Source organism: Nilaparvata lugens, chromosome 5 (genome assembly GCF_014356525.2).
Source record: "Nilaparvata lugens isolate BPH chromosome 5, ASM1435652v1, whole genome shotgun sequence".
Taxonomy (NCBI): domain Eukaryota; kingdom Metazoa; phylum Arthropoda; class Insecta; order Hemiptera; family Delphacidae; genus Nilaparvata; species Nilaparvata lugens.
The window spans coordinates 50049300-50076156 of record NC_052508.1 but is presented as its reverse complement, the minus strand read 5'-3'; the positions used below and the strand labels follow the sequence as shown (position 1 = coordinate 50076156).

The 26857-nt window shown below is 33.9% G+C and overlaps 1 protein-coding gene across 13 annotated transcripts in view; it reads left to right on the top strand.

The window, feature by feature from the left end:
* The window catches only part of LOC111054054 (probable Na(+)/H(+) antiporter nhx-9), a 153940-nt gene that overhangs the window by 103607 nt on the left and 23476 nt on the right, over positions 1–26857 (top strand). For 7 of the 13 annotated variants that reach the window (XM_039428550.1, XM_039428553.1, XM_039428552.1 and 4 more), the window contains exons 5-10: positions 11421–11638; positions 12689–12891; positions 15355–15515; positions 20152–20397; positions 23945–24083; positions 26689–26832. In XM_039428550.1, the coding sequence (XP_039284484.1) occupies positions 11421–11638; positions 12689–12891; positions 15355–15515; positions 20152–20397; positions 23945–24083; positions 26689–26832 (1111 nt within the window). Of the gene's footprint in view, positions 1–735; positions 954–1913; positions 2117–4142; positions 4304–11420; positions 11639–12688; positions 12892–15354; positions 15516–20151; positions 20398–23944; positions 24084–26688; positions 26833–26857 lie in introns of all 13 variants that reach the window. The other 6 variants (XM_039428554.1, XM_039428556.1, XM_039428551.1 and 3 more) reach the window with 4 other exon arrangements.

Here is a 26857-nt window from a genome sequence, read left to right as displayed (position 1 = left end):
ACTTATTTTTCAAATCATCCACATCTTTAATCTTCCCTAAATTATGAAAAATAAAATCAACACTGTATTCACTTAAGCAAATGTTTCTTTATCTCTCAATTAACTTATGGTTTCAAATGCTGACAAAATAAAAAAGGTCACATGTCACTTGAATACAACGGTCTAAGCATAATGTTCAAAAATCAATAGTAAAATTGATTAAAAAACATGATTCTATCAGAATTTATTCTTTACTATAAATGATTATTCAGTACCATAACTCGGCATTGAATTTATTTTCATCCATAATTTTTTTTCGATTTGCTTTCTAATGAAAATTAAAGCTTGGAAAGACATTGAGAGAATAGTAATTTCACTTGAAATACAAAATTAATGAATTCTGTTCTTTACACTTCTATTCTATAATAATGATGTTCTCGAATGTCATGAAATTATCTCATCTTCATCTTTTGTGAGAAATATTTCAGAACTTATCATTCATTTTTCTTTGTATTTTCAGTATAGAATTCTGCAGTATAACAATGAATTTCTATGGAACCATGCATCACAACAGAAACTATTATTCCTCATTGAATATATCGTCAAGCTAATCTGTGCATGAATAGGCATTAATCGGCATTCATCACTTGAATTGATTGAGTCTTTCATTTCACACTTTTAAATGAAATGAGAAAAATTTATATTATATTTTTATAAGTCAATTTTTGCATTATCTGAATATTCTTCTTATTGCAGAATAACATTCTGCGGCATCACAATGAAAAACTATGTGGAGGCGAACATTTCGCACAAGTCGCACACGACTGTGAAGTACGCGATGAAGATGTTGAGTTCCTCTTCGGAGACGATCATCTTCATGTTCCTGGGCGTGGCCACGGTCAACGACAGTCACGACTGGAACACCTGGTTTGTCGTGCTCACCATCGCATTCTGCTCCATTTTCAGGGCTATCGGTGAGTCACAACAACTATTAATCTCACGGAAATATACAGAAAATCTATATTATACAATAATTATTCCTGATTACAATTTACAATGATAATTTATTTATTCAAAAGACAAATTTAGTAAAGACTCACTTCCAGGCACGTAGCCAGGATTTGGTTATGTGCATTAATATATAATGATACATTTTCAATAGATAGATTTCTGCGACTAAAGATCAGCAGCAGCAGTCTAGCGTGCATTCGGTTCGAGTCAAGATTCATTTAAACTTAATGCTGAGTGCGTATCATCACCATTATAAGACAGAATCAGTTTCGGTGAGACTTTAGATTTTAAATGCACACCAATTGAGGGATATGCTTCAACTTTGAAGTTTGTCTAAAAGCAAATTAGACAAGATCTCACAAGTTACTAGTAGTTCATCTATCTAAAGAGAATCAGATTTATCATACATACATCAGGCTACCCCAAGGTAACAGTTTTTTCTCTTATGAAACATTATTAGTTTTTTAATTTTATTATACTGAAGAAAAAAGATTCAACAAAATAGATCATTTGTTCTGATATGACATTACAATGAAACGTGTTTGTATCAAATAAATGAATAACAAAAAATAGATATTCTTATACCCAGTTGCACAAAAGTCTGTTCAGTTAAAAATTAAATGCCACGAGATAACTTAATATTTCAAGTTAAGATTAAATGCCACGAGAACCAAGAGAACCTTATTTTAAGAGCACCCTTCTCTAATTGATTCACATGGAATTTAATCATGATTTTAATTAACAGACTTTTGTACAACCAGGCCTCATTCTTCAAAACGTTTTTCCAATACAATTATTCCATTTTCAATACATATATTTCCATGCAATATATGAATAGAAAATCGAATTTGTATCTGTAATAAATAATTACAGTAATTTAAATTTCATTAATAATTTATCATAATTTTGGTCTCGTTGCACAGGTGTAATAATCCTGACGGCTCTGGTGAACGAGTTTCGACTGTACAAACTGAACAAGGTGGACAAGTTCGTGATGTCGTACGGCGGGCTGCGCGGCGCAGTCGCATTTGCGCTGGTTCTGCTCATCGACCCACACCGCGTCAAGCTGCAACCCATGTTTGTCACCACCACCATCGCTGTCATCTATTTCACCGTCTTCTTCCAGGTAAAGCATATACAATTATTTCTATGTCTAAGGCTGGCCACTAACGACAGCACATGTATGATTTGAGTACACACATGTCATCTTACATTGTTGTGTCATCACAGCAAAAGGTTTTGCTTTGTGTTTTTCATCATGGAAAAGTACCACAACACAAAACTGTAAAGTTGAACGTTTTTGAGGTTAGGGTTTTTATCTTCGATTCTTTGTTGTTTATTTCCTCTTCACTACTCTATTCGATGTCACATATATTGTCATGTTTGTCATTATGTTAACTTATGAACTATTCAGATTGTTACTCTTTCCTGCACACAGGCATTCTGCCCATGCATGGAAGAAAATGTTTATAATTTTTTTTGAAATGTATTTGGTTTTTAACATGAAATAAATAAAAAATAAATTTGATTTGAAATTATTATTGTACTTTTCCTTTAGTTAATTTATTGTGTATTCTATGTTAGAAGCTACTGGCAAACAGCTGTTTTTTGATCGAAGTCTCTCGCTGATGACAACATGCAGAACATGTCATGTCGTTAGTGGCCAGTCTAATGTTGAGGTGTGTGACTTCGTTCAAATTCGATGTGACCTTCAATTGTTTCTTTGAGTCAGTCTGTAGATGCCGGTGCAACATAGAAAAACGGTGTCACTCGTAATAAATACAGTGTGTAAATGATTTTATACAGTTTATGGAATTTTTTAGTAGAGAAGGACTTTGAGTCAGTCTGATTAGATTAGTGCATGAAAACAAAAATTAAGTTGGTAACAATGACTGTGGTTAGATTTAGATAAGAATCATCTCAATGGCTACCCTACATTTATGATAAAATCCCAATCTAGAAATCCAAAACAAGAATAATGTTCATCTAAATCATAATTAAATAATCATCATTTACGAATTCTCAACATTTAATAATAAATAATAGTTCTTTTCTATTGATAATCATTATTTCAACTGCAAGAAATGAGAAAAGTAGCAAATATATATTATAAAATTCGAATTTTGAGGTTAAATGATTACCGTTCGATATTCATATAAATAAAAATAATAAAAAACATAACAATACTACAATAAATATTATCTGTTGTCTATGTTATTTTCATAAATATTTTTCAGTTTACTTTGAGCATTTTTCTCGGTAATTTAAGCAAAAGACGAAATTTCTGAATCCTGTTTCAGTAGCTGGATGAAACAAACTTAGGTATGATTCTTCCCGCTTGGTCGCGCGCTTGTCGGTTCAGCCATCTTGCAGCCATCCCAATCAGCTGTTGGCGTGTATTTTGAATGCGAATTTTTTGTTCTATCTGTATTTTTTCTGATTCTTGAATGAATAAAAATGAGAACTTTTGCTGAGAATTTTCAACTTCAATTGGATTATTATTTTTTAAATGAATTAGGGTTGTTATTAATAACAGCATCACACACACTAACATTTGATGGATTTCAGCCATCATTTTACCCATAATCATTTAATCAACCACTTCTCATATTCAATGGTAACTGTAGGAAAAGTTTAATGTGAAATACGTGAGCAAAGTTCCTCTGCTGCACTCAAGGAACCATTCCGCCCTCGCCTACGGCTCGGGCGTAAACGTTTCTTTCGGTGCAGCAAACTGTCACTTTGCGCACTAGTTGCACAAATAACTATTCTCTTCAACAATAACATATGGGGTTTCTCTCTTGTTTTCATTAGGGTGTGAACACATCGAATGCGTATGTGTGTAAGTGCAAGTCAGATCATGCATGAGCTGAAATCAAAAACAAAGAAGTGCCATTGAAACACGTTGTGACTTGCATGTAGCTGCTCATAGTGAACGCAACCAACAAGTGCAAGTAATCAGTGTCAGTATTCCTATTGCTCTTTCTAGATTTTGTTTCTTATCTGCACGCTTGGTCGTCCATTATCAAGCTTGCATTTGCACATATACGAATTCAATGTGATCATAACCATAATTGAATGACCCTATTCTTATAATGTTTTTCCTTCAATTATCAAGTGAATTTTTCATCTGTAATGATGTATGTTCGCAGGGTATCACGATCAAGCCGCTGGTGAAAATCCTGAACGTAAAGCGCGCACAGAAGCGGAAGCCGACCATGAACGAGCGTATCCACGAGAGGATGATCGACCACACCATGGCTGGCATCGAGGACATCCTCGGCCATCACGGAAACCACCATTTGAGAGACAGGTAACATCATCATATTCATTCCTACTTCCCATGTTAACCATAATTTGTTAGATAGGTAATTATCACGGCAACCACCATTTGAGAGACGGTAAGTGTATCATTCTAAACTTAATCATGTTCAGTCGTATTTCTCATGTTAAACTTCATTTGAGAGAAAGATAACTATCACGGCAACCACCTATTTAGAGACAGGAAAATGTAGCATTGTCTACATGATCATATTCACTCGCATTTCTCATGTTAACCATCATTCAAGAACTAGGATAATTATAATAATTAATTTGAATATACAATGAAAGCTATATAAATAGAACTAACGACTTCTGCTTCTACAAATGTCGACCGAAGATCTAAATAGCAGAAGGAAATTCGTTGAGTAAAATGTCCAGAAAAAGATAGGTAATTATTGTACTGTTAAATCCAGTGGCGGATCCGGGATTGAGTCAAGAGTAGATAAATCCACATAGATTAAATAAATCCATATATTAAATCCACCATAGATTGGAAATGATTGTAGTGTGCAACCAGTGGCAGATTGAAGTCAAGAGGGTGGCTGAGGGGTAGAACCGCTACTAGACCGGGCGAGCCAAAACCAATGAGACAAAATTAGTTGTGTATGAACCCTTCATGGTTTAATAAGATTTATCTGTGGTTTTTGCATAAATTCTTGACTATTTCGAGAAAAAATCTTTATGCAGTCACAAGGTATAACTTGCAAAACATGAAAATAAGTTCAGTCTTTATCATACATTTTTTAGGGGAATGAGAAAATTGTTTAGAGGTTTTTATACAATATTCAATAAAACAAAAAGTCTACCGGGAGTGCTAAAATAACAGAGCAAGAATTCAAATTTTTTAAAGGTGTTTATACAATATTCAATAAAAAAATAAATGATAGTGGCTCCCTGAAGGGAAACCGCTACATTTTCAAGCGTGAATTTTAATTTTTACTGTACAATTTGAGGTTTTCATCCAATCCATAGGTGATACTATTTTTGAGTTGATGCGGATGGAGCGTTGAGCGCTTGAACGGATGTTGATTTGGTTTTTCAAAATACTGTTCTGACACTAGTCTCATCCTGTTTTCCTGAGAAAACTTTTTCATTTTGATAGCTTGATGATTTACAAACCTTGAATGTGTAGATCCGAAAAAATACCTCTGGTTTACTGTGCGTCTGAGCACAAGTAAATGCACAAAAGTAGTGCAATAATGATGACTAATAATTAAAGAATAATAGATAATAAGTTTCTTATTATCCGTATGTAATGCTGATATTTGAATGTAACTATTGGAATGCTTAAAATTAATGTAGTTGTAATTAAAATAAAAAGAATTAGGAATGCACTCAAGTAGTTTATTGTACCTAGACTTTTGCTAGTACGTTTAAGAATACTGATACAATGTTTCAAAATGATGTTACCTCTGTGAGCGCAAAAGATTGAGTAAATACAAAGATAAGTTGGGATATCAATGTTAATGTTGAAATACACAAAAGAGTATATTGATGCTGAAACTAATAATAGAACAATAATGACAATGAGTAATGATTGAATTGAACGTACAAAATTTAGCAATGTTTAAAAATGAATAAAATTTAGAATACTTGAAAAAGATCGTAAATATGAGAATCTTAACCTGACTAATAAAAACAGTCGAGAGACAAAAATCCTAGATAAAAGTCCTGCAAAATTCTTAGTAATCTTAAAGGTAAGAAAAAAACAGAAATTATATGAATATGAACAATTACCTAATTTCACAACAAATGAAAACTAGGAATTCAGTTTAGGTAGAATCCAATCGTACCTGAAGCTTTCAAGCTGTTGACTATGTAACACTGAAAGAGGACAAATATAGCAACTTGGCTATAATGTAAGCAGAAGGAGCAGAAAGTCTGTCCAGAACTGAAGGTTCGATTAATAATTAAAAATAGAAAAGGTTGAAAAATACCAAATACAATATTGAAAGGAGACGAAGCTCAGCATATTGTATTACATAGCGGGCTGGGAAATGACAGCTTAACGCATGTCAAGTTACATGGGGAATATTACTATATGTAGAACACATAAGTAATAATAATAATAGAAGATAAAAAATTGAATGATTGATCGTATTAAAATAGTTATTATTTAGGAATAAAAGTTAATCAGGAACAAAATTGATGGGATGAAGACTACCAGTAAACACAGTGCCTCTGAGAGGGTAAGTACAAAAATGTGAATAATAGAATAAGACTTCCCTGAATAATTAATGATGTGTTGCCAAAGTGATAGGCCTACGGTGACTCAAAATCCGAGGATGGAACTTGACTCCTGTCAAGTACATTGTAGTTGCAGACAGCTGCTGGGCTAATAGAAGTTGAACGATGAAGATATCTTGATTATATCCTGATAAACGATGACCGATGCGGAAGAGAACTTGATTTGAGTACGTTGAGATATTGAAAGTTGAGACTGTTCCAATATTAAAATTGATAATGAAATAACGACGAATGGGCACTTCACAAATTGAATGAGTTTCACTGGTTGAATGTTAATTGGAAAAAAGGTTCCACCATGAGTTAAGTAGAATAATTAATGTTTGAGGTTATGTCCTAAAGTTGATGTAATTGCAGTGAATAAATATTTGAAAAAAGAGATAAAATGTTCTTGACGATGAAATCACTGGCATCAGTAAGAATTGAGATTGACAAAGTTCGACTAAATAACTGATGAGTAGCTAAGACTGAGTAGCTAAAAATGAGTAGCGGTTGACAATGAAAGGCAAACTGCACTTGCGCAAATTTCCTGAGTTGAAATATGAATAAGGTAAGCTGCACTTGCACAAGACTTCCCAAGTTGAAAAATGTATCTCCTATGAGCATACAAGATGAATGAATGTAACCGCTAAAAAGTGTGTACTGATGCTCAGTAAAATTGAAGTGATAAATAATAAATCAAAAGTTCATATTGAGGATTGTTGAAAGTTCATGTGGAATTCATGTTGAAATTACTTACAGTTCATATAATAATGTGATGAATAATTGAAAAACGTTGTACGCAGAAAGCATGGCGTGATTTGCAAAAAAGGACGCTTAGTAGAAAAGTCCCGAAAGGTAAGTTAAATTCATAGAAAATATGGTTGAAAAACGTTCACTGATGAAAAATGCGTTGAATGGTTCTTGAATAAGCACACAAACTAGGACATAATGAATGATGAAAATGGATAAAGTTTTCCAAAGATGGACGCGTTAAATTGAGATGTTACATCGTATGACTGTACAAAAGAAGTGACCCTTCTTGCTTGCTGGTTGACGAAACAGGAACTGTCCAATAGCGGAAACATGACGTCCACGGCAGTCATGAGCACAAACTCTACGAATGAAGTGAACATATAAAATCGATATTAAGCGAACTGAAGGTGTTGAGGTTGAAGTGACTGTTGAAGTATACCAAAGGAGGTTCAAAAACAATGAAAATACAATTCAAAATACTTATAGACGAATATTAAACTAGAAAACATTGAAAGAAGCAGACGACAACTAGCGCTACTATCGATCAAGCGATCAATGAAACTGTGACGTCAGAGATCGCATGACACATGAGAAAGTTGTCGGCGGACTGTAGCAGCGGTAGATTCAAATGCTACAAAAACAAGATGGACGACCATAAGACTGGCTAAAACATGAGACGAAATCTAACAAAAAAGTTTAATGCCGAAAACATGATTCTACATGAGAATTGCTACAAAAATGACCAATAAAGTTTATTATATCGAGCTTAACTTTTTTAAAATCTATGAGCGCTCAAATTTGAAAAAAGTAAAACAGATTCCCATTATGCTACCTAAAACATTCCCCTTTGTTTGACGTTTTTGAACTTTATAAGAACGCTCACACGCGGTTGCAATTTTAGACAAGTTTATCCAATTTTAACAGAGTATTGAGTGAAGAACTCGATGAATAATTGAATCACACTGAAGATAGAACAAACGAATTAATTTGAAGAATAATTCACACTTTAAAAAGGTTCTGTAGATCATGAATAGCAATGAACGCTCACACGCAGTTGCAATTTTAGACAAGTTTATCCAATTTTAACAGAGTAATTGAGTGAAGAACTCGATGAATAATTGAATCACACTGAAGAATGGACAAACGAATTAATTTGAAGAATATTCACACTTTAAAAAGGTTTTGTAAATCAAATGAATAGCGATGAAACGCTCACACGCGTTTGCAATTTTAGACAAAGTTTATCCAATTTTAACAGAGTATTGAGTGAAGAACTCAAGAATAATTGATCACACTGAATAATGGAACAAACGAATTAATTTAAAGAATAATTCACATTTTAAAAAGGTTTTGTAAGTCCGATGAATTCAGATGAAAGGTTAGACCGAGCGTAAATGCACCATCGACTATCCACCATTGAAGAAGCCACGGAGACAGCAGCCTGCAAGCTACAATGAAAAGGCAAGCTGCCGGATGTTTAGAACGTAGGCAAAGCGCTCGCAAACGAATGGTGAAAAAGTAACAAATATCTAAAAGTAAGATGCCTAAAGACAAGATTAATTCTAAAAAATCGAATAGCACAAATATTAAAATTACAACGGCAAAAATCCGACGAAAAAGTACGAATAGAAGTATAGAAAACCAGCTGATTAGGGCAGTGGCAAAAACCGCGATTGAGACGTCACTGATCAGCACAGACGCACAAAAGACACAGCGCGCAGACAGACAGACATGATGATGACATGAAGTCTACGTAGTAGCGGAACGAATAACAAGTGAACCGTTCCAATAGATGCTTTGTCAGATTTTACATAACTGGGCCCCTTGTGTCATACGGGGGTATGGCACAATAAGAAAAAGTAAGAAATATGTAAAATCTGGCAAGGCAATTGGAATTGAAAACTGGGCCCCATGTGAGAACCAGGGGAAAAAAAACAATGAAACCTGAAAATACAACATGAACCAAGAGCAAGGGGATTAACTAGAATCCTCATCAATGGGAAGAGGTGCTAAACTCGAAATAGCCCTCTTAAAGTGCGGAGGGAGTGAGAACAGTGACAACTCGAACCTTGTTGTCCTTACCGGGATGAACTTCAGTAATGCACGCCAGCTTCCAAGTGGACTGCGCAGAACCAGGATCCTTCAAGATGACAACCGTACCGACCTTCAAATTTTCATAATTGCTTAACCATTTGCCTTTTTTCTGAAGAGTGGTTAAATAAGAAGCATGAGATTTGGGGCCGCCTACATGAATGAAAATAGGACCGGCGTAATCCAACCACAATTATAAAAGGGAAAATTAGCCTGTACGCGGGCCGCAGGTAAACTACCCATGATTTGCTCAGAGCGAAGAGCCGAAAAGCGAAAACACAATATGCAATGCCGCAATACACTTTTGATGGTGCGACGGTGGAGGGAAACCAAAATCGTTGTCTTACACTGGCCATGGTGGCCTGCACCCCAGCATGACTTAGACGACGATGGTGAGCAACAATCAATGCACGAGTGAATTTGTGATTGCTGGGCAACAATATTTGATGTTTGTAATCAAATGAAGCATTTGCGTTTTGCAAACGTCCACCAACTCTGAGCAGAGAATCTGAATGAACGAATGGTGACAAGGCTTTAATAGACTATTAGGCAATAGCTCCTGATTTTGACGCAATGCTTTAAGTTCGGCAGAGAAAGCTTCTTCTTGAATAGATTTGAAGATACAATTGTCAGCTACACCGGAAATTTAGCACAAACATGCGCGTGACACCTACCGTCTTCTTCTATATACCGTGCTGTGCCTCCAGGTGCCCTTGAAAATTGCATTATTTATCGGGCGACACTCAGAATTAGGGCCAAGCCACATGAAGCGTTTTTGCACTGGTGGCGGACGAGTCGGCAGGGCAGGAAGCTCTTCGATTGGCTAATCAATTATCAGCTACCCAGTCAGCTTCCTGCCCTGCTGACTCGTCCGCTGCCAGTCCAGAAACGCCTGAAAAAAGTGGCTTGGCCCTTATCTGATTGATGAATTCCCATCAACAGCTGATTCTCAGCCAATCGGAGGTCAATTGTGAGTGTCGGCCGTGGATGGTTAAGTGTGGAACAGCCATTGGCTCAGTGTCGAGGTCTCTCCTGTCAAGTCGGCTCAACTCCAATTTCATTTTCTCAGTGTGTAGCTGGCATAGTGGCATTGAGAATATAACAATTTATTAAATAAAATTCAAATAACAATATCTGTCGAATGACTGTGATTTTCATCTCTTTACTCCTGTAACATTGTGAGATGTTTTGAAAAATGATAAACAATATGAATAATTTTAATAATAATTTATAATAAAAATTATAATAATATTATAATTATTATAATAATAATTTGTAATAATAATAATTTATAATAATATGAATAATTTGTGACACTTATTTTTCAAATCAATCCATATCTTAATCTTTCCTAAATTATGAAAAATGAAATCAACACTGTATTCACTCAAGCAAATGTTCTTTATCTCTCAATTAACTTATGGTTTCAAATGCTGACAAAATAAAAAAGTTCACATGTCACTTGAATACAACGGTCTAAGCATAATGTTCAAATATTAATAGTAAAATTGATTAAAAAACATGATTCTATCAGAATTTATTCTTTACTATGATTATTCAGTACCATAACTCGGAATTGAATTTATTTTCATCCATAATTTTTTTTTTCGATTTGCTTTCTAATGAAAATTAAAGCTTGGAAAGACATTGAGTGAATAGTAGTTTCACTTGAAATACAAAATTAATGAATTCTATTCTTTACACTTCTATTCTATAATAATGATGTTCTCCAATGTCATGAAATTATCTCATGTGAGAAATATTTCAGAACTTATCATTCATTTTTCTTTGTATTTTCAGTATAGAATTCTGCAGTATAACAATAAATATCTATGGAACTATGCATCACAACAGAAACTATTATTCCTCATTGAATATATCGTCAAGCTAATCTGTGCATGAATAGGCATTAATCGGCATTCATCACTTGAATTGATTGAGTCTTTCATTTCACACTTTTAAATGAAATGAGAAAAACTTATATTATATTTTTATAACTCAATTTTTGCATCATCTGAATCTTCTTCTTATTGCAGAATAACATTCTGCGGCATCACAATGAAAAACTACGTGGAGGCGAACATTTCGCACAAGTCGCACACGACTGTGAAGTACGCGATGAAGATGTTGAGTTCCTCTTCGGAGACGATCATCTTCATGTTCCTGGGCGTGGCCACGGTCAACGACAGTCACGACTGGAACACCTGGTTTGTCGTGCTCACCATCGCATTCTGCTCCATTTTCAGGGCTATCGGTAAGTCACAACAACTACTCTATACAATAATTATTCCTGATTACAATTTACAATGATAATTTATTTATTCAAAAGACAAATTTAGTAAAGACTCACTTCCAGGCACGTAGCCAGGATTTGGTTATGTGCATTAATATATAATGATACATTTTCAATAGATAGATTTCTGCGACTAAAGATCAGCAGCAGCAGTCTAGCGTGCATTCGGTTCGAGTCAAGATTCATTTGAACTTAATGCTGAGTGCGTATCATCACCATTATAAGACAGAATCAGTTTCGGTGAGACTGTAGATTTTAACTGCACACCAATTGAGGGATGTGCTTCAACTTTGAAGTTTGTCTAAAAGCAAATTAGACAAGATCTCACAATTTACTAGTAGTTCATTTATGTAAAAAGAATAAAATTTATCATACACACATCAGGCTACCTTAAAAGGTTTTTTATGAAACATTGTTAGTTTTTTTGATTTTATTATACTGAAGAAAAAAAAATTCAACAAAAGAGTTTATTTGTTCTTCATTTATTCATATGACTTTTATCGGCAGAGAGATCCTTTTGGATGTTCTGCCTTGCCGTATTACCCAAAAGATGAAAGATGAAAATTTCACATCTTGTTCATATTTGTTCTGATATGACATTACAATGAAACGTGTTACATGGTAGCATTGTTTATCAAGAATTTGTCTGTAAGCCTTTCTATGCTTGTATCAAATAAATGGATAACAAACTATAGATATGCTTATACCAAGTTGACCAAAGTCTGTTAACTTTCACTCACGATTAAATTCCACGAGAACCAAGATAACCTTATTTTAAGAGCACCCTTCTCTAATTGATTCTCGTGGAATTTAATCATGATTACAATTAACAGGCTTTTGTACAACCAGGCCTTATTCTTCAAAACGTTTTTCCAATACAATTATTCCATTTTTAATCCATATATTTCCATGCAATATATGAATAGAAAATCTAATTTGTATCTGTAATAAATAATTACAGTAATTTAAATTGCATTAATAATTTATCATAATTTTGGTCTCGTTGCACAGGTGTAATAATCCTGACGGCTCTGGTGAACGAGTTTCGACTGTACAAACTGAACAAGGTGGACAAGTTCGTGATGTCGTACGGCGGGCTGCGCGGCGCAGTCGCATTTGCTCTGGTTCTGCTCATCGACCCACACCGCGTCAAGCTGCAACCCATGTTTGTCACCACCACCATCGCTGTCATCTATTTCACCGTCTTCTTCCAGGTAAAGCATATACAATTATTGCTATGTCTAAGGCTGGCCACTAACGACAGCACAAATGTATGATTTGAGTACACACATATCGTCATACATTGTTGTGTCATCACAGCAAAAGGTTTTGAACAAAAGTTTTGATTTGTGTTTATCATAATGGAAAAGTACCATTGTAATGTTGAACGTTTTTGAGGTTAGGGTTTTTATCTTCGATTCTTTGTTGTTTATTTCCTCTCCACTACTCTATTCGATTTCACATATATATTGTCATGTTTGTCATTATGTTAACTTATGAACTTTTCAGATTGCTACTCTTTCCTGCACACAGGCATTCTGCCCATGCATGGAAAAAAATGTTTATAATTTTTTTTGAAATGTATTTGGTTTTTAACATGAAATAAATAGAAAATAAATTTGATTTGAAATTATTATTGTAATTTTCCATTAGTTAATTTATTGTGTATTCTATGTTAGAAGCTACTGGCAAACAGCTGTTTTTTGATCGAAGTCTCTCGCTGATGACAACATGCAGAACATGTCATGTCGTTAGTGGCCAGTCTAATGTTGAGGTGTATGACTTCGTTCAAATTCGATGTGACCTTTAATTGTTCCTTTGAGTCAGTCTGTAGATGCCGGTGCAACATAGAAAAACGGTGTCACTCGTAGTAAATACAGTGTGTAAATGATTTTATACAGTTTATGGAATTTTTTAGTAGAGAATGACTTTGAGTCAGTCTGGGGATGTGAGTAAAACATACCAATCACTCATAATAAACATTGGAAGAACTAGTTTCTACAATTTATTCGAATTTTGTAGTAGAAAGTCTCTTTTTGAGGCAGTGTGCTGATTCCAATACAACATTGAAAAATGGTTGTCACTCATAGTAAACAGTGAGTATTTATTATACGTTATTTCGTATTACAGTACTTCTGGTGCAAGTATCTGTTCCTTTGCCATCATTCAAAATGTATAATATAGGTACTTATTCATTGCAATTTAACTGTAGTTCAATGAGAGAAAGAAAAATAATTTTTCCTACAGCTACCTCGGAAAGTTGCTGTTCCTGTACTGATTACAATACCCAAAGATTCACTTTTCCGCTCTAGTGCGGCACAAATTTTTTCTGCACTCCAGATTTGCAACATGGCAACACAAAATAGTTGGTGGGTTTATATGGAAGATTAGTGCATGAAAACAAAAATTAAGTTGGTAACAATGACTGTGGTTAGATTTAGATAAGAATCATTTCAATGGCTACCCTACATTTATGATAAAATCCCAATCTAGAAATCCAAAACAAGAATAATGTTCATCTAAATCATAATTAAATAATCATCATTTACGAATTCTCATCATTTAATAATAAATAATAGTTCTTTTCTATTGATAATTATTATTTCAACTCCAAGAAATGAGAAAAGTAGCAAATATACATTATAAAATTCGAATTTTGAGGTTAAATGATTACCGTTCGATATTCATATAAATAAAAATAATAAAAAACATAACAATACTACAATAAATATTATCTGTTGTCTATGTTATTTTTATAAATATTTTTCAGTTTACTTTGAGCATTTTTCTCGGTAATTTGAGCAAAAGACTAAATTTCTGAATCCTGTTTCAGTAGCTGGATGAAACAAACTTAGGTACGATTCTTCCCGCTGGGTCGCGCGCTTGTCGGTTCAGCCATCTTGCAGCCATCCCAATCAGCTGTTGGCGTGTATTTTGAATGCGAATTTTTTGTTCTATCTGTATTTTTTCTGATTCTTGAATGAATAAAAATGAGAACTTTGGCTGAGAATTTTCAACTTCAATTGGATTATTAATTTTTAAATGAATTAGGGATGTTATTAATAACAGCAACATTTGATGGATTTCAGCCATCATTTTACCCATAATCATTTAATCAACCACTTCTCATATTCAATGGTAACTGTAGGAAAAGTTGAATGTGAAATACGTGAGCAAAGTTCCTCTGCTGCACTCAAGAAGCCATTCCGCCCTCGCCTACGGCTCGGGCGTAAACGTTTCTTTCGGTGCAGCAAATTGTCACTTTGCGCACTAGTTGCACAAATAAGGTACTATTCTCTTCAACAATAACATATGGGGTTTCTCTCTTGTTTTCATTAGGGTGTGAACACATCGAATGCGTATGTGTGTAAGTGCAAGTCAGATCATGCATGAGCTGAAATCAAAAACAAAGAAGTGCCATTGAAACACGTTGTGACTTGCATGTAGCTGCTCATAGTGAACGCAACCAACAAGTGCAAGTAATCAGTGTCAGTATTCCTATTGCTCTTTCTAGATTTTGTTTCTTATCTGCACGCTTGGTCGTCCATTATCAAGCTTGCATTTGCACATATACGAATTCAATGTGAGCATAACCATAATTGAATGACCCTATTCTTATAATGTTTTTCCTTCAATTATCAAGTGAATTTTTCATCTGTAATGATGTATGTTCGCAGGGTATCACGATCAAGCCGCTGGTGAAAATCCTGAACGTAAAGCGCGCACAGAAGCGGAAGCCGACCATGAACGAGCGTATCCACGAGAGGATGATCGACCACACCATGGCTGGCATCGAGGACATCCTCGGCCATCACGGAAACCACCATTTGAGAGACAGGTAACATCATCATATTCATTCCTAGTTCCCATGTTAACCATAATTTGTTAGATAGGTAATTATCACGGCAACCACCATTTGAGAGACGGTAAGTGTATCATTCTAAACTTAATCATGTTCAGTCGTATTTCTCATGTTAAACTTCATTTGAGAGAAAGATAACTATCACGGCAACCACCACTTTAGAGACAGGAAAATGTATCATTGTCTACATGATCATATTCACTCGCATTTCTCATGTTAACCATCATTCAAGAAATAGGATAATTATAATAATTAATTTGAATATACAATGAAAGCTATATAAATAGAACTAACGACTTCTGCTTCTACAAATGTCGACCGAAGATCTAAATAGCAGAAAGAAATTCGTTGAGTAAAATGTCCAGAAAAAGATAGATAATTATTGTACTGTTAAATCCAGTGGCGGATCCGGGATTGAGTCAAGAGTAGATAAATCCACATGGATTAAATAAATCCATAGATTAAATCCACCATAGATTGGAAATGATTGTAGTGTGCAACCAGTGGCAGATTGAAGTCAAGAGGGTGGCTGAGGGGTAGAACCGCTACTAAACCGGGCGAGCCAAAACCAGTGAGACAAAATTAGTTGTGTATGAACCCTTCATGGTATAATAAGATTTATCTGTGGTTTTTGCATAAATTCTTGACTATTCCGAGAAAAAATCTTTATGCAGTCACAAGGTATAACTTGCAAAACATGAAAATAAGTTCAGTTAAAGAGTTTTTATCATACATTTTTTAGGGGAATGAGAAAATTGTTTAGAGGGTTTCATACAATATTCAATAAAACAAAAAGTCTACCGGGAGCGCTAAAATAACAGAGCAAGAATTCAAATTTTTTAAAGTTGTTTATACAATATTCAATAAAAAATTAAATGATAGTGGCTCCCTGAAGAGAAACCGCTACATTTTCAAGCGTGAATTTTAATTTTTACTGTACAATTTGAGGTTTTCATTCAATCCATAGGTGATACTATTTTTGAGTTGATGCGGATGGAGCGTTGAGCGCTTGAACGGATGTTGATTTGGTTTTTCAAAATACTGTCCTGATACTAGTCTCATCCTGTTTTCCTGAGAAATTTTTTCATTTTGATAGCTTGATGATATACAAATCGAAAAACTATGAAAAATATCACTAGTAGAAAGTTTATTTTTAGCCTTTGCACAGCCTTAAAAGACACTGTTACTTTGTCAAGCCAGTGGAAATAATAGGACGGCATAACTTAGTTTCCAAGCTATTTTTTCCTTCAGATACTTTTTTGGTGAGATATAGTGATATTTAACCATAACGAAACACTAGAATATTGTCTAAAAATATCAATAATTTATCAGAAAGTTACAAACATGTTTCAAAACCCATGGTGTCATTTTCACCATCTTGTCATCTTGTGAAAATTTAAAACTTTTTCCAACGCCTTCATAAAAGTTGCGTTGGCTGTGATTCAGGTTATCCCTTTATATCAAGAAAAAATATTATTTCATGATTTAATTATAATTTTGATTTTTATAATTAACAATGATCTATTATATTTCATTCGCCAAGAAAAAATATTCTTCCATGATTTAATTATAATTTTCCGTATTGAGATTTATAAATTGTTTGGTAGTCAAAAAGTCAATAAATTCGAATCTACAAAACCTGAAGAAGGGTTTACATTGGTCTAGTGGATTCAAGTTTCTGTTCTTGTAATTCATAGCCAACAAACAATTTGGCAACGGTGTGAAGTTGAAAAAGCAGAACTATCTGCTTTGTCCAAAAATATATACAAGGATACCAAGCCAATTTAAATCAGGTAATGACTTTATAACGTGAATCACATCATTCCTTACATTGGTCCAGTATAGGCCTACTTGGATTCAAGTTTCTTTAACGTTTGAGTTGAATGGGCGATTTTGAAAACTTGAAGTTGAAGTTTGTTTCTTCATCCTACATTGACTGACAACTGTTTTCATTTAATTTCCGCATTTTAAGGTTGGACTGTACCTTCAAGATTCAAGTTGAATCCAATAGTCAAACATGTTCAACATCTACAAAACTTGAAGAAGGGTTTACATTGGTATAGTGGATTCAAGTTTCGGTTCTTGTAAACTTGACTTCAAGTTTGCAAAATACATTGATTTTATACAAAACTTGAAGTCAAGTAAACTCGGCCAATTCAAACGCCCCTTAAATAGGCCTCCTTCACACGATAGGAGACGTGCAACTTGAACACTGAACAGTGTTCACGTTTTTTTGTCGAAGTACATTGAGTCAAATCGTGTCTTTCACATGGTGACTCCTATCCAGGAACCTCGTTTTGTCACGTCTTTTCCCCTCGAGGCAAGCAGAGGCAAGATCTAACAACTATGCCGACGTTTGCTCAAAGTATATGACTCATCACTTTTTCTCAAAGTCTAACTTCCTTAAAAATATAGATAGAAGATTTCTGATTTCGGATTTGGATTCAGCGACCCCAAATTCTTTAAAGCGTAAGTCCCGTTTTTGAAAATATCCGAAAACAAGGAAGTTATGGCTGTTTTTAATAAAGCTTTCTATTATCATATAATTATACGGTAAAAACGAACAGGTACTGTACTATACAGTACGTAAGTACTGTAGCTATTATAATAGAACTAACGACTTCTGCTTCTACAAATGTCGACCGAAGATCTGAATAGCAGAAGGAAATTCGTTGAGTAAAATGTCCAGAAAAAGATAGGTAATTATTGTACTGTTAAATCCAGTGGCGGATCCGGGATTGAGTCAAGAGTAGATAAATCCACATAGATTAAATAAATCCATATATTAAATCCACCATAGATTGGAAATGATTGTAGTGTGCAACCAGTGGCAGATTGAAGTCAAGAGGGTGGCTGAGGGGTAGAACCGCTACTAGACCGGGCGAGCCAAAACCAATGAGACAAAATTAGTTGTGTATGAACCCTTCATGGTTTAATAAGATTTATCTGTGGTTTTTGCATAAATTCTTGACTATTTCGAGAAAAAATCTTTATGCAGTCACAAGGTATAACTTGCAAAACATGAAAATAAGTTCAGTCTTTATCATACATTTTTTAGGGGAATGAGAAAATTGTTTAAGAGGTTTTTATACAATATTCAATAAAACAAAAAGTCTACCGGGAGTGCTAAAATAACAGAGCAAGAATTCAAATTTTTTAAAGGTGTTTATACAATATTCAATAAAAAAATAAATGATAGTGGCTCCCTGAAGGGAAACCGCTACATTTTCAAGCGTGAATTTTAATTTTTACTGTACAATTTGAGGTTTTCATCCAATCCATAGGTGATACTATTTTTGAGTTGATGCGGATGGAGCGTTGAGCGCTTGAACGGATGTTGATTTGGTTTTTCAAAATACTGTTCTGACACTAGTCTCATCCTGTTTTCCTGAGAAAACTTTTTCATTTTGATAGCTTGATGATATACAAATCGAAAAACTATGAAAAATATCACTAGTAGAAAGTTTATTTTTAGCCTTTGCACAGCCTTAAAAGACACTGTTACTTTGTCAAGCCAGTGGAAATAATAGGACGGCATAACTTAGTTGCCAAGCTATTTTTTCCTTCAGATACTTTTTTGGTGAGATATAGTGATATTTAACCATAACGAAACACTAGAATATTGTCTAAAAATATCAATAATTTATCAGAAAGTTACAAACATGTTTCAAAACCCATGGTGTCATTTTCACCATCTTGTCATCTTGTGAAAATTTAAAACTTTTTCCAACGCCTTCATAAAAGTTGCGTTGGCTGTGATTCAGGTTATCCCTTTATATCAAGAAAAAATATTATTTCATGATTTAATTATAATTTTGATTTTTATAATTAACAATGATCTATTATATTTCATTCGCCAAGAAAAAATATTCTTCCATGATTTAATTATAATTTTCCGTATTGAGATTTATAAATTGTTTGGTAGTCAAAAAGTCAATAAATTCGAATCTACAAAACCTGAAGAAGGGTTTACATTGGTCTAGTGGATTCAAGTTTCTGTTCTTGTAATTCATAGCCAACAAACAATTTGGCAACGGTGTGAAGTTGAAAAAGCAGAACTATCTGATTTGTCCAAAAATATATACAAGGATACCAAGCCAATTTAAATCAGGTAATGACTTTATAACGTGAATCACATCATTCCTTACATTGGTCCAGTATAGGCCTACTTGGATTCAAGTTTCTTTAACGTTTGAGTTAAATGGGCGATTTTGAAAACTTGAAGTTGAAGTTTGTTTCTTCATAGGCTACATAGTTGTTTTTGCATCATACTTTTTTATTCAGTTGTTTTCATACATTCTACATTGACTGACAACTGTTTTCATTTAATTTCCGCATTTTAAGGTTGGACTGTACCTTCAAGATTCAAGTTGAATCCAATAGTCAAACATGTTCAACATCTACAAAACTTGAAGAAGGGTTTACATTGGTATAGTGGATTCAAGTTTCTGTTCTTGTAAACTTGACTTCAACTTTGCAAAATACATTGATTTTATACAAAACTTGAAGTCAAGTAAACTCGGCCAATTCAAACGCCCCTTAACGGTTTTTAGATTTGTTTTCTCTCGAATAATAAGGTAGATTGACATAAAGTGTGTGGTTTTGTCGGCAGGTTCAAACGATTCGATAACCGGTTCATCCGGCCGTACCTATTGCGCGACCACCAGGGCGCTGAGCCCAAGATCCTCGAGACCTATTCGAAACTGGCCATGAAGGACGCCATGGACTTCATGCGTCGCAACGCCTCCACAATCGGCAACATCAGCAACACCGAATCAATGTCCGCCATCTTTAGAAACTACACGGCGGGCAACTTGAACGGAAGGTACAACAATTCCTCTCTGGTATTCCCCCGTAGGTATGAAGCGTTCTTTTTTGTTTTCCTTAGTTTTATTTTAATTTTTAGTTTCTACAACTTCTTCTCTCCTTCTTGCACCGCCACTCGTCTCTGCTTTCTGTCTTTGTCACACTTCTTCACTGTCTCGTCTCTGCCACGAAAATGTCTTCGAATGCGAAATCATTGTGATAGTCTCCACATTCTTCATGCTACAAACACTATAGCATTGGTCAGTACTTATTACGGACTTGAATATTAGAAAATTAGTGTTGCTTTGATTTTAAGATGCGTTCAGACTTACACGCCACGAACACGCGAATTTCACTTTTAATTAGCTGATTTTATCTGTATTTGTATAGAAAAAGTAGGATACAGGTATAATAAGCTGATGAAAAGTGAAAAGTGTTCGTGGCGCGTAAATCTACGCACTTTTTGATTTTACATACCGTACTATTGTTTGTTTCCATAGTATGGTACATGAGTTTGAACACTGGTAAGATATAAAATCAAGCTATCCAATGGAAAATTATGACATTTTTCAAGGGCTTATCCAATACCACAGACAAGACAAAAAGTTGAAATGTTTTACATAATTTATTATTCGCCTTTTCTGTATATTCCAATATTCAATGGAAAACTTATCATATACCCTATCAGAAATGAGACGAACAGTTATAGATAGATCTATATCCAAATTTTTTTTAGAAAACATAATCTTGATCAGTGCTGATAATTGACGATTGAGAATTGAAAACTGTGAGCTAAAGTAGAATTGGTGTTCAAATTCCATGTATCTTTCTCCATTTCAACCTTTTTTGTTCACTATCGATTTAAATCTGCAACCAACAAAGCCATGTGCTGCATGTATGACTCACTTCCAAATTAACTTTTTCCCTGTGTTATACTAACACCAAACTAATTTGTAAATGTTTCTCTTTTCATGCAGTTTCCGAGAACAGTCTCAATTCTCTTATACCGGGTGAGTCTCAGAGAGGGCGCGTGTTTTTCAATAGATCAATATGAATAATTCTTTATCTGTGAATGAAAAAACATTATTACAAAATTCTCATAATAATAAGCATGACATGATGCCATTTTACAAAGTTAGTGAATGAAAACTATTGAACTTTTGGTTTTGTAATGAGCATGTTAAGCTACCATTTCACAAAACTAGTGTTTGAAAGCAACATCAATATGTGACGGCTCTTAGCAAATCACTAATGCAAAGCATTAATGACGGCTCTTAATGTGACATATGAGCATACTTTCAGAAACGCTCTCGGAAGATGGCCTTGTCAATTTGAACGATTTCTAGGCAAATTAATTCATTCAGTTCGTCTATTCTACGCGTTTTGCGATCAGAAATAGGTAAAAAGGGCTACTCCACTAAAAGTTGTCGCTGATCGACAGGTCTAGTGAAGAAAGGTGCCAATAAATTTATTTTTCTGAACCGGGAACACTCAGAGCTACGAAAAACAGAACTATGCTTTGCTTTGCTTGATTGCTTTCATTAAAATACCCAGACCACAGCTTCATGCCTGACAAAATGGCAGGAACATGGATATCAACATTGGAAATACAGAATATCCTCTTTACTAAAAAAATGGCATCATATAAGACGACCATAATAAGATGACATAGTATTCCAATTTGTTCTATCCGTATGAAAATACTACCTATCTCAAAAAAGTTCGTCCTCTCTGCCTCACCTTGTATATTTTTTGACTAACAATAAAATAATGTTGCCTTGTCTATTCTTACCATGTGATGCCCAGTGAATGATTGTTTATTCATAATGTTACGTTGCTCTCTGGTTCTAACTGTCTTGATCGGCTACATTCATACAGCGATTATAGTACTTGAATATTTTTACTCCATAAGCTATTTATCATTTTTCGTAATAAATTACAGTTCCAATTTTCTCATAATAGACGAAAACGTTTTTAGTATAGTTATTGTTTATCAATCGATAGGATTCGAATAATATGCAACGCTAAATTAATTAAACGTTATGTAATGAATTTTCAAAAATATTTAACGTTATAGAATAGACAGCAGAATAATATAGTATAAAAGACTAAACAAACAATTTTTTTCAATATTTCAACTGTGATAAATTATTTGAATGAGCTTAAGCTTTTATAGGAGCTTGCACTTTCTGTAGTAAAGATTAAGTATCAATATAGATTCTCTTCGTGGGCTTTCAGTTTTATGAATATGTAGAATAAGTTTATATTTGTGTTTTTGCATGAACATCTCAGTTTTAACTGGAGACTAGAGAGTGCTTAGTAGTAGTCACATAACATCAATACATACATTATACACATTCAAATTATACATTATTCATTATTCACATTGTATATACTAAATATAATCGAATTATGCATTATTTATTATTCAAACTCATCACGTCTACAGTTTCTTTACATAAAATCTTCTTGAAAAACATTATTAGATGATATATTTAATGTAGCAGAGCAATTGATTTTTCAAATTTTAAATATTTCTTTTAAAAATAATAATAACTTGAAGAAGGTAGTTTATTATTGCTTCAATTATTGTTTCAATTTCTAAATTGGAAAAGTTAAAATGAATCAGCCCTGAAGAATTGAATTCTCTTTTCAGTGCCATATACGTGAATAATCTCTGTCCATAAATGAGGGCGCAATATGTTCAAAATGGTTGCATTGATCTTATGGAACATGATTCAATAATGGCCGACTGCTACCGCATCCTCTTGACATATACATAGAGAATACTTAGATTATGTGATCATTTTCTTACGAAACAATAAAGAGTTCTCCAGAGAAGTTTATTTCTTGAGAATATATAGATATATAGGCTAGTATTTCAAGCTGTTATGAAAATATTAAGGCTACCGTAAGACTAGTTTTATTACACACATCAATTTAGGGTCGTACGATTTTTTGCCGTCCTTATAATTCCTATGAGATAATTCCTATGATATATAATTCCTATGAACATAACTTGAGAAACATAATATGATATTATCATGTGTAGAATTTTTAAGGACGGCAAAAAAGTACGTCCAAAAATCAATGTGTAACTGGCTTTAATTGTAATCAACGGTTTTCCAGTTTTCAACCGAATCGAATGCCTTATTTGTGAACTGGTTTCAAGATCTCAACATAGGTGAAAAGGAATTTGCTACCTAGAATTTACAACTTTACGACTTAACAATAGAATAGTAGGCTTCTTAGTAGGTAGCTGTTATTGCTTGATTTAAAAGTCCAAGTCAGAAGTGATTATTTAATCTTGGAATGTTTCATAAATACGTCTCCTAATGGCTGGTAGATTTGAATCATGTCATATTCCAAGTTTCAATGACCAGCTGTTCTTCCGATTCAGTTGAAACTCACACTGGTAACCCTCTTTAGATCATAATCAGATTACAGTACTTCATTCTATTGTGTTCATGGATGAAAGTTCTAATTCTAGAAAACTATTTCACGTGTCTAGTGCTAAACTATTAGATTTACTTACTTTAGAAACATACAATAATTTCCCGGCAATCAATTAATATTTCTCTGATCATTTTACGTTGCAGTTTCTCACAGCTAGACTCAAGCACGTGGAACATCGACATGCAAGAGCTCGAGTACAATCCTTCGAAGAAAGATCTGACCGACGCGAGGATCCACCATTTGCTGGCTGAAGAACTTTGCCAGCCGTGCAGAAGGGTAGGGGTGAGCTAAATACAGGATTGTGAGAGCATTGCCTGACTTTTACTAACATCTTCTTCATTTTCTCGCTATATTACTAAGTTACTTGTATTGGTGCTATTTACTTCATTTTCAGCTGTAGGCTAGATAGTCTACTACTTGTATTGGTACTTGATTTAATTCATCTTATGCTGCATTATTTATATTACTACTTTGAGGAGGTTAAAGCCGCATTTACACCAAAGTTATTAACAAAATGTTGATAACTTAATCCTTATAGATTCTATTAGATTGAGCACAACTTATCATACACATGATGAACATTATGTGTTTGTCAAGTTCCGTTCAATCTTATATAATCTATAAGTATTAAGTCAAGTTATTAACATTTTGTTAATAACTTTGGTGTGAACCCAGCTTAATGGACTTTTAAAACTTTTGTTTTACAAAAATATCAATCTGGATGCATGTGATGAACCTGAAATTGGTGAAATTGGAATTGAATTTCTTGAAAATTATAAATTAGTAGATTACGATTTTTACAATACTGATTATTGCTGATTGATTGAAATACACAATAATAAGTTGTGTCTGTTATGAAAATTCCAAATAGGATTAGATTACTGATTACCTTTTAAGAATCATCAATTTTGATAATAGGTGATAATTTTCAGCAATTGAGAATAGTTGGCTACATCAACAGAGTAAGAAAATTAACAATTATCAATTGTTTTAATAGTGAGGTACACTTTCTAAGTGGTATTGATGCAGCCAGGCATTTTTGAAAATAGTAACTTTGCTATATCTGTAGGATAAATTTATTGCTGCTTAAATTACAATAAATTTGCGGCTGTAGTAATTTCTCAAATCAAGTATTAGAAGTTGTCAATAATTAAACTTTATTGCGTTTTGTCATTTTTGACTCCAATAACGTATTTATGCTATTCTAGATTTTGGTATTGATATGACATCTCCAGTTTTCTTTACATTTACAAAAGTCACAGAATAAGTCTGTCATGGACGGAATTGAAAATAATTATTGAACATAATATCTTCAAATTATCAAAATTTTCATTTAAAAATTCACTGAATAAGTCTCATAGAGAAAATTATTTTGAACGCATAGGTAATATCCCACGAACTTAAGCATAAGCAATAAATTAGTAAAACCAACATGTTATTCTAGAAAAATATTTTATTGAATGTTGACAATACAAATCTTTACTGTTGGAGAATTAAGAAATGTCATTCCAGCAAATTCTTCTTGTTGATATTCACTGTCGAATAATCGGCAGAATTTTGAACGATACATTTTGATTTGTAGGAAGGTGTTTTAATCGAATAATCGATCATGAACTTTATTTTGCTATATGCTATTAGAATTATCACTTCATTATGATATTAGCATGATACTGGCAACGGGCTCTAATGAATTTTCTATTTAAATGAAATATTAAAATACTGTTAATTAATAGTTATTGCACGTTGCGCTTTGTAACAGAATAAGCGAATGTTGGGCAGTTGGTGGTTGTTATATACATTCCGAATCGTCTAAATACTATTCATATTAAATTTTATTCTAAAAGCTGAATTATTATCTGATAACTGATAGGCTTAGCAAATGCACGGCTGAATACGACTTTCCAATTCATCAATATTTATTATATTAATGCAGATTTATTTTTATTTATTTTCTTTATAAATAGAGCACTATCATTACTTGTGGTAATTATATATTCATCCAGACATGCTTTGAACAATTTACAAAAATTTAGTCTTCCAACTCGAAGGTAGGGTCAGTCTCCCACGCACAAGCCTAGAGCTCTTCTGGACATCATCCTCAGGAAAAAACGTAAAACAAGTTCTGTTGTTTCGTAGAGAGATGTCAAGTCATGAACTATAATAGTTTTTATATAGAGACATGAACTACATTATTATTAATTCATTGATTTGTATTTAATACTTCTTTTAGATAGCATAATAAATTTTGTTAATCATGCTTTGAGGCCGCATGAGCTTCTCATCAAATTTCAATACATTTTCATCCATTATATCACACCTAAATATTTGAAAGCATCTGTTTGATTGAAAACCTCAGAGTCACAGTTATTATGCTTAGAGGCAACATGCAACTCGAGTCAACACATGAATTAACGTTTTATAATTATTATTTATCAATTCATATATGAAACTTCCTAAGATGGATAATAATCTTTCAGCTTAGTAATCTTTCATCAACGATATTACACTTCCTCAGAGTCACCGTTAGGAAGCAGGAGAACCTAGCCACCTTGAAACGTGACCAAGTTAATTCAGACAATTTAACCTACAATTACTTACCTAGGCTACCATACAGTTGCTAACTATATTATTTATAATATAACTGTAGGTTACCAGAGCTACTAATAACACAAATTGCTAGAGTTTTAGAACTGTACACTTGAATTTATTTGTGTGCAATAAATTATTCCTCGGAGCAATAAGTTATTATTATTGCGCGCAGAGTCATACGCGCCATGAAATATCATTGCAAAATAATAGGTGCAAGAAATTTAAATTCATTCCAATCTTTTTTTGATGGAATCTATGTACAATGTAAATAATTACTAATTAGTTGTTGTACTTGTAGCACCGTCGGCTGAGCTACAGCCGTCACACCGTGGATGACCGCGATCTGTCGTCGCAAGTCAACTACCGCATGCACATGAACATACGTCGGCTGGTCGGAGATCAGCGCAAACACCATCACAAGAGGAGCAAGCGACTCAACAAGGTCAACCTCAATTCTCTCATTCCTT